At 33.2% G+C, this 15675-nt stretch overlaps 2 protein-coding genes across 3 annotated transcripts; one reads left to right on the top strand and one right to left on the bottom strand.

Annotated features, from left to right (window-relative positions):
• Positions 1-3694: 3694 nt before the first annotated feature.
• Positions 3695-7576, top strand: LOC118030648 (uncharacterized). Its single transcript, XM_035034834.2, has 3 exons — positions 3695-4671; positions 5350-5472; positions 5831-7576. Exons 1-3 carry the CDS (start codon positions 4216-4218, stop codon positions 7259-7261), a joined length of 2010 nt encoding a protein of 669 aa, XP_034890725.1. The 5' UTR covers positions 3695-4215; the 3' UTR covers positions 7262-7576.
• A 4815-nt stretch (positions 7577-12391) lies between these two features.
• Positions 12392-15113, bottom strand: LOC118030656 (bifunctional nitrilase/nitrile hydratase NIT4B). 2 transcript variants are annotated; one of them, XM_035034843.2, is made up of 5 exons: positions 14447-15113; positions 14160-14330; positions 13532-13825; positions 13054-13323; positions 12392-12830 (listed from the first exon to the last, which is right to left on the bottom strand). In XM_035034843.2, exons 1-5 carry the CDS (start codon positions 14883-14885, stop codon positions 12769-12771), a joined length of 1236 nt encoding a protein of 411 aa, XP_034890734.1. In that variant the 5' UTR covers positions 14886-15113; the 3' UTR covers positions 12392-12768. The 2 variants fall into 2 exon arrangements, with proteins under 2 accessions (XP_034890734.1, XP_034890735.1); XM_035034844.2 differs by having other exon boundaries at positions 14160-14327; positions 14447-15110.
• Between the last annotated feature and the right edge of the window lie 562 nt (positions 15114-15675).

Here is a 15675-nt window from a genome sequence, read left to right as displayed (position 1 = left end):
AGTCGTCAATGATATTTGAAGGTTTCTAAATTTTTTTGATTAAATTAAAATTAAAATTAAAATTAAATATTACAAGCAAAATCACCAACACAATGATTAAAAATATTAATATTTAATTATTCATCAATTAAAAAAGCTCAATTAAAAGACCAATATCACTAATTTCACATTATACGCACCATTTCTTCTATAAAAAACACAAACATCCCTCTCTTTCTTTATATTCTCTCCTCAACTCCTTCTCTTCTCTTATTCTCCACGCGCGTGTATGCCTTCTCCTCTCTTCTTCTTTTATTTTCTCAATTTTGTTTTTGTTAATTAACATATTTTATGAATTTATTATCTTCTCATCTTCACTTGCTGCAAACTTAAGATAAGACTCTTTTTTTGTGTTTTTTTTCATTATATTTGTTTTCTTAATATTTTTTTTTAATTTTTCCATTCTTAATAATATTTATGAATGTTGTTAGGTGGAATTTGTTTTAGTTGATTTTATTTATTTATTGTATTATTTTTTTGTTGCAAATTTGTTTGGGTTAATTTTCTTCATTTGTTTTCCAAGCAACTCAGTTCCTGAATATTATTGAGTGTTGAATTATATTAATTGAATTTATTTTAATTATTTCTTCTATTGTTTAATAAAATTTTATAAAAAAACAATATTTTTAAATAATTATTAATAGTTTTATCGATGGATTAAATTCGTTGATATATTCTAGAGAGTTGAAAAGGAATTGTTGCAAATATCAGTATCACTGTTTAATCACCAACAAAATTACATATAATCTTTTTGTTGGTTATATGTCAAATTTTCTAAGGAAAATATGAACAAAATAAAGTGAGTAATTTTTTTTGACGTGTTTTTGCCATCAGTAAATCCATCAGTAATTTTATTACCGACAGACTCATCGACAAATTATAAATTACTAATGAGAGTTTTACCAACATAATATTTTTATCTGTGAATCTGTCAGTAAAAATAATAGTGATAGATTGAGAGTATAAATATTAATAAAAAAAATTCTCAATAAATTTAAAAATTCTCGTAGCTCTTGATATTATCCTCCCTATCCAAAAATTTGAAAATATACTTTTTTTTTTTTTTAATCTCTGGAACAATGAATCGAATGCACCAAGTGACATTTGGTAACAGTTTTAGAGTCTACATTAGAGATTCTAAAGTTGAAGAAATCATTCTTAAATTAACTTATTGTCAGCTTTCGATCTAGTGAAAAACGATAAAAAAACTGAAATATTCATTATTTCATCTCTCCTAAAATATATATCGGTAATTTTTTTGACTTTTTACGTTCAGTAAATCCATAAATAATTTTATTAGTAATTAAAAAATAATAGTAATATCTACAATACTTTTTTTTAACCTCTCTAAAATATACGTGATAAATTGAAAATAAAAAACTATTGCAGCTGTAGATTTTATAATATATATAATCTAATTTAACATGCAATTGCACACATCAATATTTGTCAAATTTAATTTTAACTAGATTTAATTAAAATATTTTTTTTTGTAAACAGACTCATAGCAATGCACAATCCCACTTACTAGTGTTAACCGTTGAACATTATAAACAGGGGAATATCAATAAAAAAACGGTGTACCTCTTATATTGGCCCGCTGTGTTGAATTAATAAAAATATTAAATAATTTTTTATTATTACAATATTTTTTATAATGTTAAAAAAGAAAAATCCCAACAATTCTTGAACATGCTCTAACCTAACAACAATTACAGTAATAATTTTCCTTCAAGACCTAACCTCTCCCCATGCACAGGTGAAAATTCAATTCCATTTCAATTCAATAAATAGCTAAAATAACTAGATAGCTAAACTCAACCGCTTGAAGTTATTGGATCAAAAGGGACTTTGCTTCCACTCTTCAACAATGGCTATAAGAATTAGATAGCTAAATTCAATTCAACAATAGCTATTAGAAAAAGGGAAGAAAGAAAAACAATTTGTTTCTCCATTTTGTCCCATGTTATATCAAAGGGGCCCAAAAGATTCAGCCCAGCCCAATTCAGAACACAAATTTATTGTATTTACAAAAGAATTCCATTTCCTAAAAAGTAAGAGCTCACTTCTACCTGTCCCAGCCAGCCTAAGCCCGAAAGGCCCAATAAACTTACTGTATCGGGTTGCCAAATTAGACCACTCGAAAACGGATTATAACGGGCATGTTTAAAATTGTGTTCTAAACAATGTTGGTTAAAAAAATGAATTTTTTTGTTTAAATGAATTTATTTTTATGTTTTTGAATTATTTTGAGAGAAATAATTTTTTTAAAATAAAAAAAATTATTTAATGTGTTTTCAAGAAACAATTATTGCCACACTCTAAAGCACCTATAATAAATAATACACAATTTAAATTATTAATAAGTAATATATAACTTCTAATTAAATGAATATAATTTATTACATGATAAAAATACCAATAAATTAATTATTAAATATATTCTTTTCATCACCTAATCTAAATAATTGAATTGAAAAATAGTTGTTTATTTTAAAGAATTAAGATAATGACCCACCCAATTGATAAATAGCAGGAACTAGATGGATGACCCGCATTTCACCACAAGCCGACCTAATTTCTTTGCAATTGAAAAAAAACAATGTCAAAGCGTTATCATTGTATTTTAAAAAGGAAAAAATCAACGACTCAACATAATAGAAAGAGAACTAAAAATAATAATGATCGTCAAACTCCATGAATCAAATTGTAGAATGATAAAATCAAGAAAAAAAATATTAAAAAATAAAGCACTAGAAAAATCAAACGAGGTTGTAAAAACCCACAAGTAGTATCATGCCAAATTTTAAATAATATAAAATATTGAAAAGCCCCCAACCAAAAAGAAATTTTTTAAGGGTTATTTGATAATTATACTGTACACAAAAACATGTAATTACTAATCAACACCCTTTTTTAATGTAATTATTGATAAGGCTCGTGGAGAAGATCTATATGCCTTTAAAGTCAATATTGCCCACCAATGACAAAATCAGCCTTTTATTATGAATTTAAACTGCGAAAGACTAAATTCTTTTAGTTATAGTTAATATATATATATATATGAACTCTTATAAAATCAAGACAGATTTTTGCTAATTTTTACTTTTCAACATTCTATAGTCTTTAGATATACTAAATAAACAAGCATCCATAGTTATGAGTTGAGGAGAATCCATAAAGTTCATTTGATATTGTGTGAGTAATTTTTTTAAAAGATTTTTTTGTTTTGAAATATTGTTTTTTAATTTTTTAAAATTTATTTTTATTATTAATACATCAAAATGATATGAAAATATCAAAAAATTAATTTAATACAAAAAATATAAAAAATACATTTTTAAAATACAAATACAAAAAAAATATACAAGCCCTTCTTTTGCTTCTAATACAAGTTTTCTAAGAGTCGTCTAATAGATGCAATAAGTTTTTATGAAAAAAATGAACATCAATTTTTTTATTTTTTTGTTGTGGTAAAAGAGCCATCACCTTTTACATGAATACCCAAAATGAAAATACATATGAAAATATGGGACCAAATACAAAGAACTCTGAACTAGGGAGACTAACTTATTAATTTCCTAACAATACAAGGACTGAGTTTATAAATATAACTTCTCCTTCTCTTATACTTTGCAGTTGACACCATCACAAGGTAGCAAGCACACAGTCTGTATTGATCGAAATTTCAAAAGCACATGAGCCACGAGCAAGGGCCAAGGAGTGGTAAATAGTGCAAGTCATCAAAACCAAAAAAGAAAGCTCCCTCAAATCTTCCTTTTAGGGTTCTCTATTTAGTTTTTCCTCCTCAAATCCCTCTCTCTCTCTCTACACATTCCTTCACTCTCTCACATTTCCCAATTCAAATCTCTCTCAAAACTCCATTATACTCAATCATCATCTTTTTTTTTTTTTCACCATTTAAAAAACTTTCAATTCACTCAATTTCAAATCTTTCTCATTATTATTAGCCAAATCCAAAGACCCATGAGCCAAAACAGCAAGTCATTGCTTATTCTACCTTTTTTAGCTCTCCAAGTTCAAAAACTTGAACTTTTTTAGCTACCAATCACCAAATGAAGAGTAAAGCTCTTAACTTTTATTGATTCTTCAAATATTTTTCTTCCTGTTTACTGTGATTTTGTGAGTGGGATCTACAAGTGAGATAACTTGATAATGCCAAGGCAAAAAGGAAGTGCCACCATGGAGGAATTGCTGCCTGGTAAGATAAGGAAAAGAGTGTGTTCGTCATCGGCATCATCGTCCTCATCTATAATTCAAAACTACAGATTCAAGAGAGCAATTTTGGTGGGTAAGAGGGGTGGATCCAGTACACCAGTGCCCACATGGAAGCTGATGGGGAAGAGGACCCCATCGTCTACACTGAGGGCCTTGGAGTCCTCACCGAAGTCACTAAATGGAAAGGCAAAGCAGCAACAGGCGCCAGTGTCAGCGAGGAAGCTGGCTGCTACCCTTTGGGAGATGAATGAGATGCCATCGCCACAAATGAAGGAGGAAATGGTGGAGGAGAGGAGGTTGAGGAAAGAGGGTAGAGGTAGAGAGAGGAGACCGGTGCATTCAGGTTCTTTGCCTCCTCATTTGTCTGATCCTTCTCACAGTCCTGTTTCTGAGGTGGGTTTTTGTTTGATTTTATGTTCCTGTTTAGTTTTTTTTTTTCATGTTTTGTTGATAGGATGTTCGTTTAAACTTTTAATCTTGGTTTCTTGTCATATGTTTGTTTTAAACGATGTGAAAGAAGGGAAAATTGGATTAGTTGAGTTTTTTTTTAAGGTTCTGTTCAAGTGGAATTTGATTGTTGGTAAGGGAGTTGGGGGAATTTGAAAAAGTTTGAACTTTGGAATCTGCAACCATGTGTTAGTTTGGTTTTTATAAGGTGAGTGGTGATTATATTAGGTGAGTATTGTGGGTCTCTCTAATTAATGTAAAGCCTTATGTTTGGTCTTAGCTGATTGAACATTTTCTTAATATAGCAATGATTGAAACCTCTTAGTTTGGAAAAAGTTAGTTGGGTTGTGGATGATTATATGAATTTTAGAATGGGGATGGTGTTTTTCAGTAGATGACTTGATTTTTCAATCTTGCTCTTTTCAAATTTAAATATTGCATGACTTTTTTTTATTGTGAATTTATAATTTCAAATGGTTTTCTATACCATCTATATGTTGAGGAAACAACCGGAATTGATACTGGGATTTGAGGCCCTAAGGTTGCTTCCTCTAAATCAAAGTTAATTTTGCCATGTTAGTTTGCTTAACTGTGGTGCTGTTGTTTGAAATCATCTTTTTGTAGAGAATTGATCGATCTGGAACTGGCAGTTGCCATAGAAGAACATCATCAATTTCTCAGAAGCTTAGGCTTATGGACCAGAGTATTGGAGCATTTGATTCAGTTAGTAATGTCAGTTTAATGGAGGTACGCTCAATTAATAATGTCAGTCTTGTGAGATGTTATAATGTGTCCTGGAGAGCAAGAACTTGTACATTTACTGCCTCTTGGGGTCAGGAATTGGACACACCAATAGTTTGAATTGGAATCTTGAGATTTGTAATTTTCTATGTTGGACAAATAATTTATCCATGCCATCTTTTATGAATCTGATGACAAGTTATATCATATACCCTTCAAAAAATTGATGAGAATTATTGTAGTTTTCCTTTTTAAACCAAACTTGAGATTATCAATTTATCATTAATCTTCCCATGCACCGTACAGTTTTAAAAGGTACTTGTATTAAAACACAACAGTAATTTTCTTTTCTCTTATGATGCAGATTGAGACTCGTTCCCGAGCCCAAACTCCTAGTGGATCTACTGTTGGAGTTAAACCTCGTCTGAAGGATGTTAGTAATGCTTTGACTACATCAAAGGAACTACTTAAAATTATCAACCGTGTATGGGGTAATGAAGACAGGCCTTCATCAAGCATGTCTCTCATCTCAGCCTTGCATGCTGAGCTTGAGAGGGCACGTTTGCAGGTCAATCACTTTATTCAAGAACAGTGCTCAGACCAGAATGAGATAAACTATCTAATGAAGTGCTTTGCTGAAGAAAAGGCAGCTTGGAAAAACAAAGAGCAGAAAGTGGTTGAGGCTGCTATTGAGTCCATTGCAGGAGAACTTGATGTAGAGAAGAAGCTGAGAAGACGATTTGAAAGCTTGAACAAGAAGCTGGGGAAGGAACTGGCCGAGACAAAGGCATCTCTATTGAAGGCAGTGAAAGAACTTGAGAGTGAGAAGAGAGCAAGGGTTGTAATGCAGCAGGTATGTGACGAACTAGCCAGGGATATTGGTGACGATAAAGCTGAAGTTGAAGAACTGAAGAGGGAATCTGCAAAACTTTGTGAAGAGGTTGAGAAGGAAAGGGAGATGATGCAGTTAGCTGACGTGTTACGTGAGGAGAGAGTCCACATGAAACTTTCAGAAGCTAAATATCAGCTTGAGGAGAAAAATGCAGCTGTTGATAAACTTCAGAACCAGCTTGAAGCTTTTCTAGGAACCAAAAGAACTAAAGAAAAGGGGCGTAGTTCTTCTAATTATATGAATGATGAAGAGATAGCTGCTTACCTAAGTAAAAATCGTTTTGTTTCTCATCAAAGTGAAATAAACGAGGAGGATGGAGAAGTAGATGATGGGGTAATATGCGAGGAAGGCTCTGCTGAAAGTGATCTTGATCTTCATTCCATAGAATTGAATATGGATAACAATAACAAAAGCTACAAGTGGACAACATATCCTTCTGGAACTCCCCGCGATGTGAGAAAGGCAGCAATCGATGAAGAAGACATCAAAGGGAGGAAATCTACCTCAAGCAAATTACCCCGGAGAAGCACTTCTCTGCAAAGAAGCATATCGGATGGAGTGGAATGGGACACCCGAAATGAGAGGGTCCCACTTGCAGGAGACGTGATAGATTGGGGGAGATTTTCCGGACTGGAGAGGCAAGGGCAAGGAAAAGTTTATGGAGATGAAATGCATGGGCATCAATCAATGAAGGGTCTTAGGGACTACTTATTGTCTGGTTCTAGGTTAGATTCTCCGAGAGGGTATGCTAGTCCTATGCGGCAAGCGGGGCAGCTGCGGTCCTCACTAGACCCAAGCAATCTAGCGCAAGAGAGACCACCTGTGATACCAGGGAATGTTTCTAAGTCAAGGCTGTCAGAGGCCAAAGCTGAAGGAATGAATTTAAGAAAATCAAAATGGTGAGAAATCCAGGTAGTTTTTAGGAAAGGCTGGTTAGATGCCTAATGCTAGAAGAACTAGGCAGTGAGAACTGAGAAGTTATCCCCTGGTCGCCATTCTAGAATTACTGAAGTTGCTGCAATCGTTGTTCAACCTTCACCGAACTTTTGTCAATTTGTAAGAATGCTCGTGCCCATGGAGTTCCTGTAGAAAAAAAAAAAAAAAAGGTTGTCATTCGGCCAAATGACTCGTGTACAAAAACTTCTGGCATTACTTACCTTGACATGCCAGAAGCATCAAATATAATTTCTGATATGTAACCTTTGTTTTTTCTTTTCCTCTCCAGCAGCATCTTCCCTTTTTTATTTTAAGGGTTAATTACCAAAAAAGCCTCATGTAGTTTTGACGAGGGTGTAAGCACAAATAACAGGACAATGGCAAGAGAAAACATATTAATGATCGAAATAGGGTAGTATTATGGTCTTCCTTTTTAAAAGGTTGACATCTAAATTAGGAAATGGTTTTTTTTCATCAATCTTAATAATTAGTTTCCTAAACTAAATAAAAAAATAAAATCATCATAAAAGAAAATATTTTCATAAACTAAATAGGAAATAGTAATAACCTAGAAAGATAATTTTCCCAATAAAAATCTTCATGTATCATTCTTCTTGGATTGGAAAGAATTTATCTTGATAATCATGCTACTATTGTTGTCTATTATTTAAAACAATAATGGTGTCTTTGTGCTTTCTTGACTTGTTCTACTCAAAGTCATATAAAGTAGGCTAATAATCAATTTTCAAAACATGAAAAAGAAGGAGAATGAACAAAAAAAAGAAAAAGGGTGGGGAGTCTAAATAATGTGAGTAAAGATATAATGTGAAACACGTTATTGACAACATTTGTCCCTTTTCCTTCTTTATAATTTTGAATAAAAACAATAGGGGTAAGTTCCACAAGTAATATATTGATTTTCTTCTCCAGTAACAACCTTGATGTCGTAACATCATCCCTTATATTTTTATCCTTACTTTCAATAACCACTTCCTCTCTCCTATATACCAATATGCTTATTTTTTTTATATGTATATGTATCATGTTACTTGTCATGTATAACATTCCTTTTATATTTTCATAACCTGCCTAATAGTAGATGACATGTATTTATATATACCATATCACACTAAATATTATTAAACCATCTCTTGCTCATAGAAAACAAAACGAGACAACGCCTATCCACAATTATCTCAATATCTTTATGCAACCAAATTAGCTTGTAGGGCTTAGGGTGGCTCTTAGTTTTTAGTTGGAGCTTCTTTACTGCCTCTGGGGACAACATATTCTCACAATTACCACTGTCTATTATTAAGTTGCAAACCTTATCTTTTATGGTGAATGTCGAATGAAAGATGTTAGTGTGTTGCAAATCTTCATCTAAATCACATTAGGGAGTCAACAAGCTCCTTTGGATTACTAGGTCAGCACTACCATCTCTATACAAGTTCAACTCTCTATTATATGAGTTGTCATAAACAAGATCATCCACAAGCTCTTTTATCAGTAAATTTTTACTCGGATAAAATTTTGATTTGCTACACTCATTGACTCGATGCCCTAATTTGCTATATTTATAACAACAAATTGGGAAAGTTTAACTAGAACCCTGACTTGTACTCTGACTTGTTATTTCTGAAGTTTGCTAAATTGGTCTGGCTTGGAGGGTGGTTGACCATTGTTATTGTTGTGCCCTTCTTTATTGTACTAATTTGCATAGAAATTTTTACAAATTGCTCGAGCAACTTGTTGTTTTTCAATTGTCAAAGCCCTTTGATAAGCCTTTGAAATTGTCTAGATAACATGCAAGCACAACATATCCTGGATAAACCGCCAAATCTTGCCATAAAATGCTATTCCATTTATACCAAGTTATTCCTGGCCACTAATTGATAGAACTTGTCAGTTTAATCATTAACATATTTACCTTATTATCTCAAGTCTTTGGTGCATGGTTTACGTATAACCAAAAGAAAAAAAGTGCTCATTCATCTTATCGTAGTCATTAATTCTCGACTGTTCTCACCTCTCTCATGACCTCCTGAACTGATCCCACCAGGTAGAAGCCCCAACCCTTCAATTTGATCGCAATTAGTTTCACCATCATATGTCTTAAAACCTCATTATACTTTAAAATTCATTCAACTTTGTTCAACCAATCAATAAACTCATTTGCTTGTAAAGTTCTTACAAAATCAGGAAGCCTAATTCAAAATTTAAAATCTCGAGGATTCTTTTCCCTATCGAGAGGTTTCCTCCTCTATATTTGCCTTTAAAATAGGTTTTTTGTACACTAGCTGGAGACTCTTGGTTAGTCTCTTCTTCCTCCTATTAGAGCCAACCACCAAGTAAGCTTCACAATATACCTCTAATGCCAGTTAACTTAGACGAAAGCAATATAAGAAAGACAGCAAGTGGAATAATATAAAACTATGTTGAAAAGGGATCACATAGAAATTCTAATTCAAAATTTTATTACCAAATATTTTATGTTGTGGTAGTCTACCTCTCTAAAAGGTTTATAACTCTTTAAATAAACCTAAAAACTCACCTAAACCAACAAGAAAACCTAAAAAAATAAAAGAAATGTAATAAAAATTCTAAAAAAACTAGGAAAAATATCATAAATAAAGGTGGAAAAATAATAAAGGATTTTTAATCCAAATAAAAAAATAATCCTAAACCAATTAGAAAAATATAACAAATCTTGAGTAGTAAATTTTAGGCATTATAGAAAGACCTTTTCGATCTCTAATTGATGTGAAATTTTAATTCTATAAGAACAAGGACTTTGAAATCTCTTAGAAAATTCTTAATCTGATCCAATAGCCATATACAAAATTATTCTCAATAACATAAAATTGTGCATTAGAAAAAGATCTTCTACATCAGTCTCTCAAGGCTAAAAAGAACTCATCCTCATGTTCAAATTGCTTTGACCTCGATCTCATGGAGGTCCAATCAAAACTCTCTAACCCTTTTATTTATTCGCTTTAAGTGTATAACATTTTAGACATCAACTTTAGTCCTTTTATCTTAAAACTCGAATAAGAAACACCAATTGACAAATTATTTCTCTTCCATTGGTTTCTTGAATAATAAATTGCAAATCTCAAATTTGTTTCATTAATGTTTATTGTGTACATGTAACCCTTAAATACATCTACTTTTGTGATAATAGTCCATGTTTTCTTTGCACTTAACTTCTATCTTATTAACAAGAACTTCATTAATGATATCATCATTATCATTAGTATCGTTATTTATGATATCACCATCAACATTACATCATCAAAATAAATATTATCAATTGGTGGAGAATACAAATCCACTTCTATTTCACTATAAATGAGATCACCAAAATTTTTATGATACTCATCCCAATCAAGAAGTTCCATCCTTTGCTCATGCCTTTGAAATAAACTAGAAAAAAAAATAAAATTATCAATCTCAATATTTATTTTTCTAAAATAAATAGAAAAAATAAAATTATTATAAAAGAAAATATTTTTCTAAACTAAATAACAAATAGTAATAACTAAGAAAAATAATTTTTCTCTAAAAATCTTCGTGCATTACGTTTACTTGTTTTTTTCATTAAAGTAAAGTTTGATTTTTAAAAGAATACAGGCAAACTAAAAACAATAAGTAATTATCTTTTTTTAATTAATATCTTTACTTGTATCTAAAACTATATTAGCCTATATGAGAACTTGCCTTTGGAAGAGATCAACATGGAATTTGGATGACATCAACTTTAATTATGTTCTATATTGTTGCAATAATTTTGTATTATAGTTACGAAATCTGGTCTGATGAGTTGATCTAGAACCAAGACGTCTTGAGATCTTAGCCAGGATTCAAACCAAATAAATCCAAAGATACAATTGGCCTAGTCAAACTTAAATAATCAATCCAAAATAAAAGTTACCTCGTTGTGACTTAATTTTTTTTTTAATATATTTTTAATAAATCCTAACAATATAAAATTAATTTATGAGTATTTAGTCTTTTATTTTTTTTTATAGTTTATATACACGTGGGTGGATTGAATCTTAACTTTTTATACTTTCTGCATCAAATTTTTTTATAGCCAACATTAACATGTTTTGTTTTTTAATTTTTTGATGTGAAATAACTATATATAGCTTATATCCATATTGTTTTTTTTTTTTTTTTTTTTTTTACTTTTCAACATGAAATAATTATAACCCACATCCAAATGAATCATTTAACTTTTCAATGTAGAATAATTATATCTAGCTTATATTTGTTTTTTAATTTTTTGATGTGAGATAATTATACTACATTTCATACCTTTTATATGTGTGTGTGTGTGTGTATATATATATATATTTTATAATCTACATCTACATGAATTATTTTTTAACTTTTTAATATGAGATAACTATATTACACTTTATACCTCATATTTTTTTTTATATAGTCCATATCCATATGTATTATTTAAAATTTTTTTCTTGTAAAATATTAAAATCTCAAACATATATATTTTTTATTTTTTAAATTAATCCAAGTCCATTCATGTGATCTAAAACCCATCCATTTAACTTTATCAGCCTCCAAACCATGATTAATAACACGATACGTTGCACCAGGATAGCGTGAATTCACTCTTTTATCTCTTTTTAACGCGGTTATTTTGCGTCAAATCAGCTCAAGAGTGGCGAGTTTAGTTAAATTTGGAGGCACACAAATGGCCAAGTTATCATGGAATTCGGTTATGAGGCTAAAAAAGCACCAAGCCAGCAACAGGATGGGTGCAGAACAGGAAATCACGCTTCAGGCACGCCTCTCCCAGACACCTTTCTTTGTGTCCCCATGGAATTCATCATGGATCAACTCTTTCTAGATCCAGCTGTCTGGTAACTTTCCATTACATACACTCTTTGGTTCAACATTGCTGTGACAGTCAACAACATGTGTCTTTGAGCAAAAAAGAGAAACGCCAGTGACATTTGTGCATGCCACATCTCTCGCATCCCATCATAGCCATGAATGTAGCACAAGAACAATGGATGGGTCTCGTGTTACTAGCATTCCTCAAGCAAGGGAATTCATTGATAATCTAGATTTTGTAACAGTATCAAAAGCATTCGAATTAGTTTCAGCAACTCTATGTTACACCGGGTTTGGCCAAATCTTACAATCTAATTTAACCTCGGACCTACTGTCCACATCAAAATTGCCCAGAATGGCTGTTATACAAGCACACTCAGTTTCTCTGAACCTAGTTATTTAGGCCAGCAGACAAGTCTTGCCCTGCACTTTGTACCCATGGAAACTGGAGAAAACTGATGATAAGCAAATTCTAGGCATTCCCATTAGTAGACTAGAAAAGGTTATTCTAGAACTAACATGTTCTACACAGCTAAGTTGCTCTGAACGCTCTCCAGGAGCTTTAGTTTTCATTTCTGTCGCAGACAAAGAGGAATTGTATCCATTTGCAGTCACCCCGACATGTTTCTAATTCCGCCATATTGTGTCTTTGCTAGAATGATATCTCCAAGGTCTGAGATAGTGGATTGAAAATAATGATTAGAGAGTTTCATAAAATATGGCAAGAAAGAGGAGATGATGTTTTGGCTAATCTGTTCAAAATAAAATCAGGTCTAACACATGTTACAGAAATAGAGGTGCTAACTTCGTATACATTTTGGGACCAATTATGTAGATGAATACTAAATGAAATGAACGGATCAGCAGATTAATCAATAAAATAAATGAATTGATACCTAGATCAGCTGAGATAAGACATTCTCCATGGTAACTAGGACCAGCCAAGATGGTCCCTGATGGTGAAATGATAACACTACCTCCAGCGCATGTGATGGCATCTAATGATGCATCACCATTTGAATCTCCAGGTGGAAATGGATAATCTCTCCTCCTGCAAAATTGATTTGCAGAAAGAACAAAGCAACCACCTTCCAGGGCAATATGGATCATGGATGCTTTCCATATTTCCCCTGCATCAGCCGTAGGCGCACAATATATTTCTACACCTATATTTATGGTACAAAACAGACTTAATGAAAGATTGGAGAGCTCCATTTTGCAGGAGAACATCTCTGATGGGGAAAAGGCATAAAAGGGTAATTGAAATTGCAGATTGTAGAATGCGATTTGCCAACTTTGTAATGCTGAAAGACATGGGAACTTAAATGTTAAAAAACAGAAGAACTTTTAAAGTAGCAAGGAGAAGAGTTGTACCTTTATCATATAACTCAGTTCTTAGAAGTGGCCATTTATTGTCCCAACAGGTAAGGCCACCAATTTTCCCAATTGAGGTCTCATATATTGGCAATGTTGATTTCCCTCCAGAATTCCACACTGCACTTTCTGATGCCACTAGTGTTATCTTGCGATGCTGTCCGAGATGCTGTCCCTGGGAATCAAAGAACAGCATTGTACTGTAGAGATAAAATCCAGCTCTCTCCACCACTCCCATTACTAAGTGTACTTTATATTTACCAGCAATTTTCGCAAGTCTCTCAACTTCAGGACCTGCAAATTCACGTGTCCAAACCAAAATGAGCTACGACACACAAAACGAAGTAATAGGTCCGCTTGTTTTCAGCTCCAGCAGCTGTCTCTATTCAGCATTCTAAAAATTCAAATCGCAATGAAATGATCAACAATCTACAGATTCAATGCACCCATTTTTATTTCCATTTCTGCTGATGTTAAGCCATGTCAATTTCTGGAGCACTTGTTTCTTACAACTAAGTTCCTTTTCTGCTACAAAAAGTTCTTAGCTGGCAGATGAAGGAGTAAGGCATAGATTGGCACAAGTTACAGAAAGCGAAATGCCACATAAGCGATCAAAAGGGGCTCTCACCAGGCACATCAATAGCTGAGGCATAGTACCTCTGCAAACCATCTCCTTCAGTTGGATTTGTAGCATCAAACCTCAAACTCCTAGGATAACCACCAACAAAAGCTTCTGGAAACACAACTAATTGTGACCCATATGCTGCTGCACCGGCAATCAATCTCTCTGCTTTATCTGCTTAACAAGAAGAAACAAAGACTGGAACAGATAAAAAAAAAAAATATAGAAGAAAACCCATTCTTTATCAGATTAGAAAACGAAAGGAAAAAGAAAAAAGACACAACTTCAAGTACCCAATGTTGCCGGAGTGTCAAAAACCACCGTCGAAGCCTGAACCACAGTGGCTCTCACAGGAGACCTCGCTGCCGGGGCGGTTGCCGGAAAATCAGAAACAGGCGTATCACCATCTGCCCTCGCCATGTAAGCGGGTTTTGGAATTGGGTCATGATCAACGGAGTCCGTTTTGCGACTGGAGCAAGTCTTAGACGATTTAGTCTTAGTGGGTGGTTCGGGGGCGGGAATGAGATCAGGCCGGGCATGGTGGACGAGCCAGTGAATGGCTGCACCGCAGGAGCCGAGACCCAGTTCACCTCTGAGGCGGTAAATGGCAGTGCTACACATGGCAGGGACCATGATGTGGGCCTTTTCGGCCGGTGATTGTGCTACGATGAGAGGACGATGTCCTCTCTTCTTTACTTTCTTAGCCTCCGCATTTTTTGTTGATTCCTCCATTAAAGACAGACAAGTTTTACTTGAGCAGTACACTTTTCACTATTGCCTCTTGAGTGAGTGAGTGAGGTTGTTGGCAGCACTCGGCGTTATGAACTATGTAGGAGTAGGACGCACGTACAAATGCTGTCTGTCTGTTGGAAATCTGGTTTCATGCTTGTCCATACCGTTGTGTTTCAGCATCAGCATTGTAGTAATAAAACATTGATATTTTGACCATGTTAGAACATCGAAACTATCAATACTCAACAGCCGATGCTCAAACAAATGTTTTATAAATAACAGATGCAAAAACATCCAGTAACAACTCTTTTTTTTTGGTACAAGTAGTTTGATTATAGATTATGGATTGAATAAATTAAATTATCTAAAGGTGACTGGACATTATCATTTTTACTTAAGAATATGATGTGCATTCTATGTTGAGAAATATGCATGGTTATAGCAAGTTTGATTGTGAGATTACACTTGTTGTTTATGGTTTTAATGGCAGTCAACGGGGTATGTTTATAGCAAGTTTGATTGTGATCTTTCTGGCTACATACCCCGTTGAATCAGAGATCATATTCTTAAGTAAAAATTGCATCTTTCTCAAATTGTTGTCGCAATTGAATCAGAGAGCCAACATGATCTTTTAGTTTGCGACAACAATTGCGAGGGTTAACCCAGAAAGATCGTAAGAATTGGTTTTTCAGTTGGTAATCTATTACGACTACTTGTGCTCAGGCACTGTAATTGGAATCCTGCTGAATTTGATCATTTATATCTATCGTGTAACAGATTCTCCACATCA

Source organism: Populus alba, chromosome 6 (assembly GCF_005239225.2).
Source record: "Populus alba chromosome 6, ASM523922v2, whole genome shotgun sequence".
In the NCBI taxonomy this organism is placed as follows: Eukaryota; Viridiplantae; Streptophyta; class Magnoliopsida; order Malpighiales; family Salicaceae; genus Populus; species Populus alba.
Note: the sequence above shows the minus strand (reverse complement) of the source record. Positions and strands in the feature narration are given on the sequence as shown.

Coding starts and splice junctions, on each gene's coding strand:
- LOC118030656 (XM_035034843.2), bottom strand. CDS start 14,885: ATGGAGGAATCAACAAAAAATGCGGAGGCTAAGAAAGTAAAGAAGAGA. Junction 13,826..14,159: donor CTCAGCTATTGATGTGCCTG/GTGAGAGCCCCT, acceptor GTGAATTTGCAG/GTCCTGAAGTTGAGAGACTT. Junction 12,831..13,053: donor TCTTATCTCAGCTGATCTAG/GTATCAATTCAT, acceptor CCACTATCTCAG/ACCTTGGAGATATCATTCTA.
- LOC118030648 (XM_035034834.2), top strand. CDS start 4,216: ATGCCAAGGCAAAAAGGAAGTGCCACCATGGAGGAATTGCTGCCTGGT. Junction 4,672..5,349: donor CTCACAGTCCTGTTTCTGAG/GTGGGTTTTTGT, acceptor ATCTTTTTGTAG/AGAATTGATCGATCTGGAAC. Junction 5,473..5,830: donor GTAATGTCAGTTTAATGGAG/GTACGCTCAATT, acceptor CTTATGATGCAG/ATTGAGACTCGTTCCCGAGC.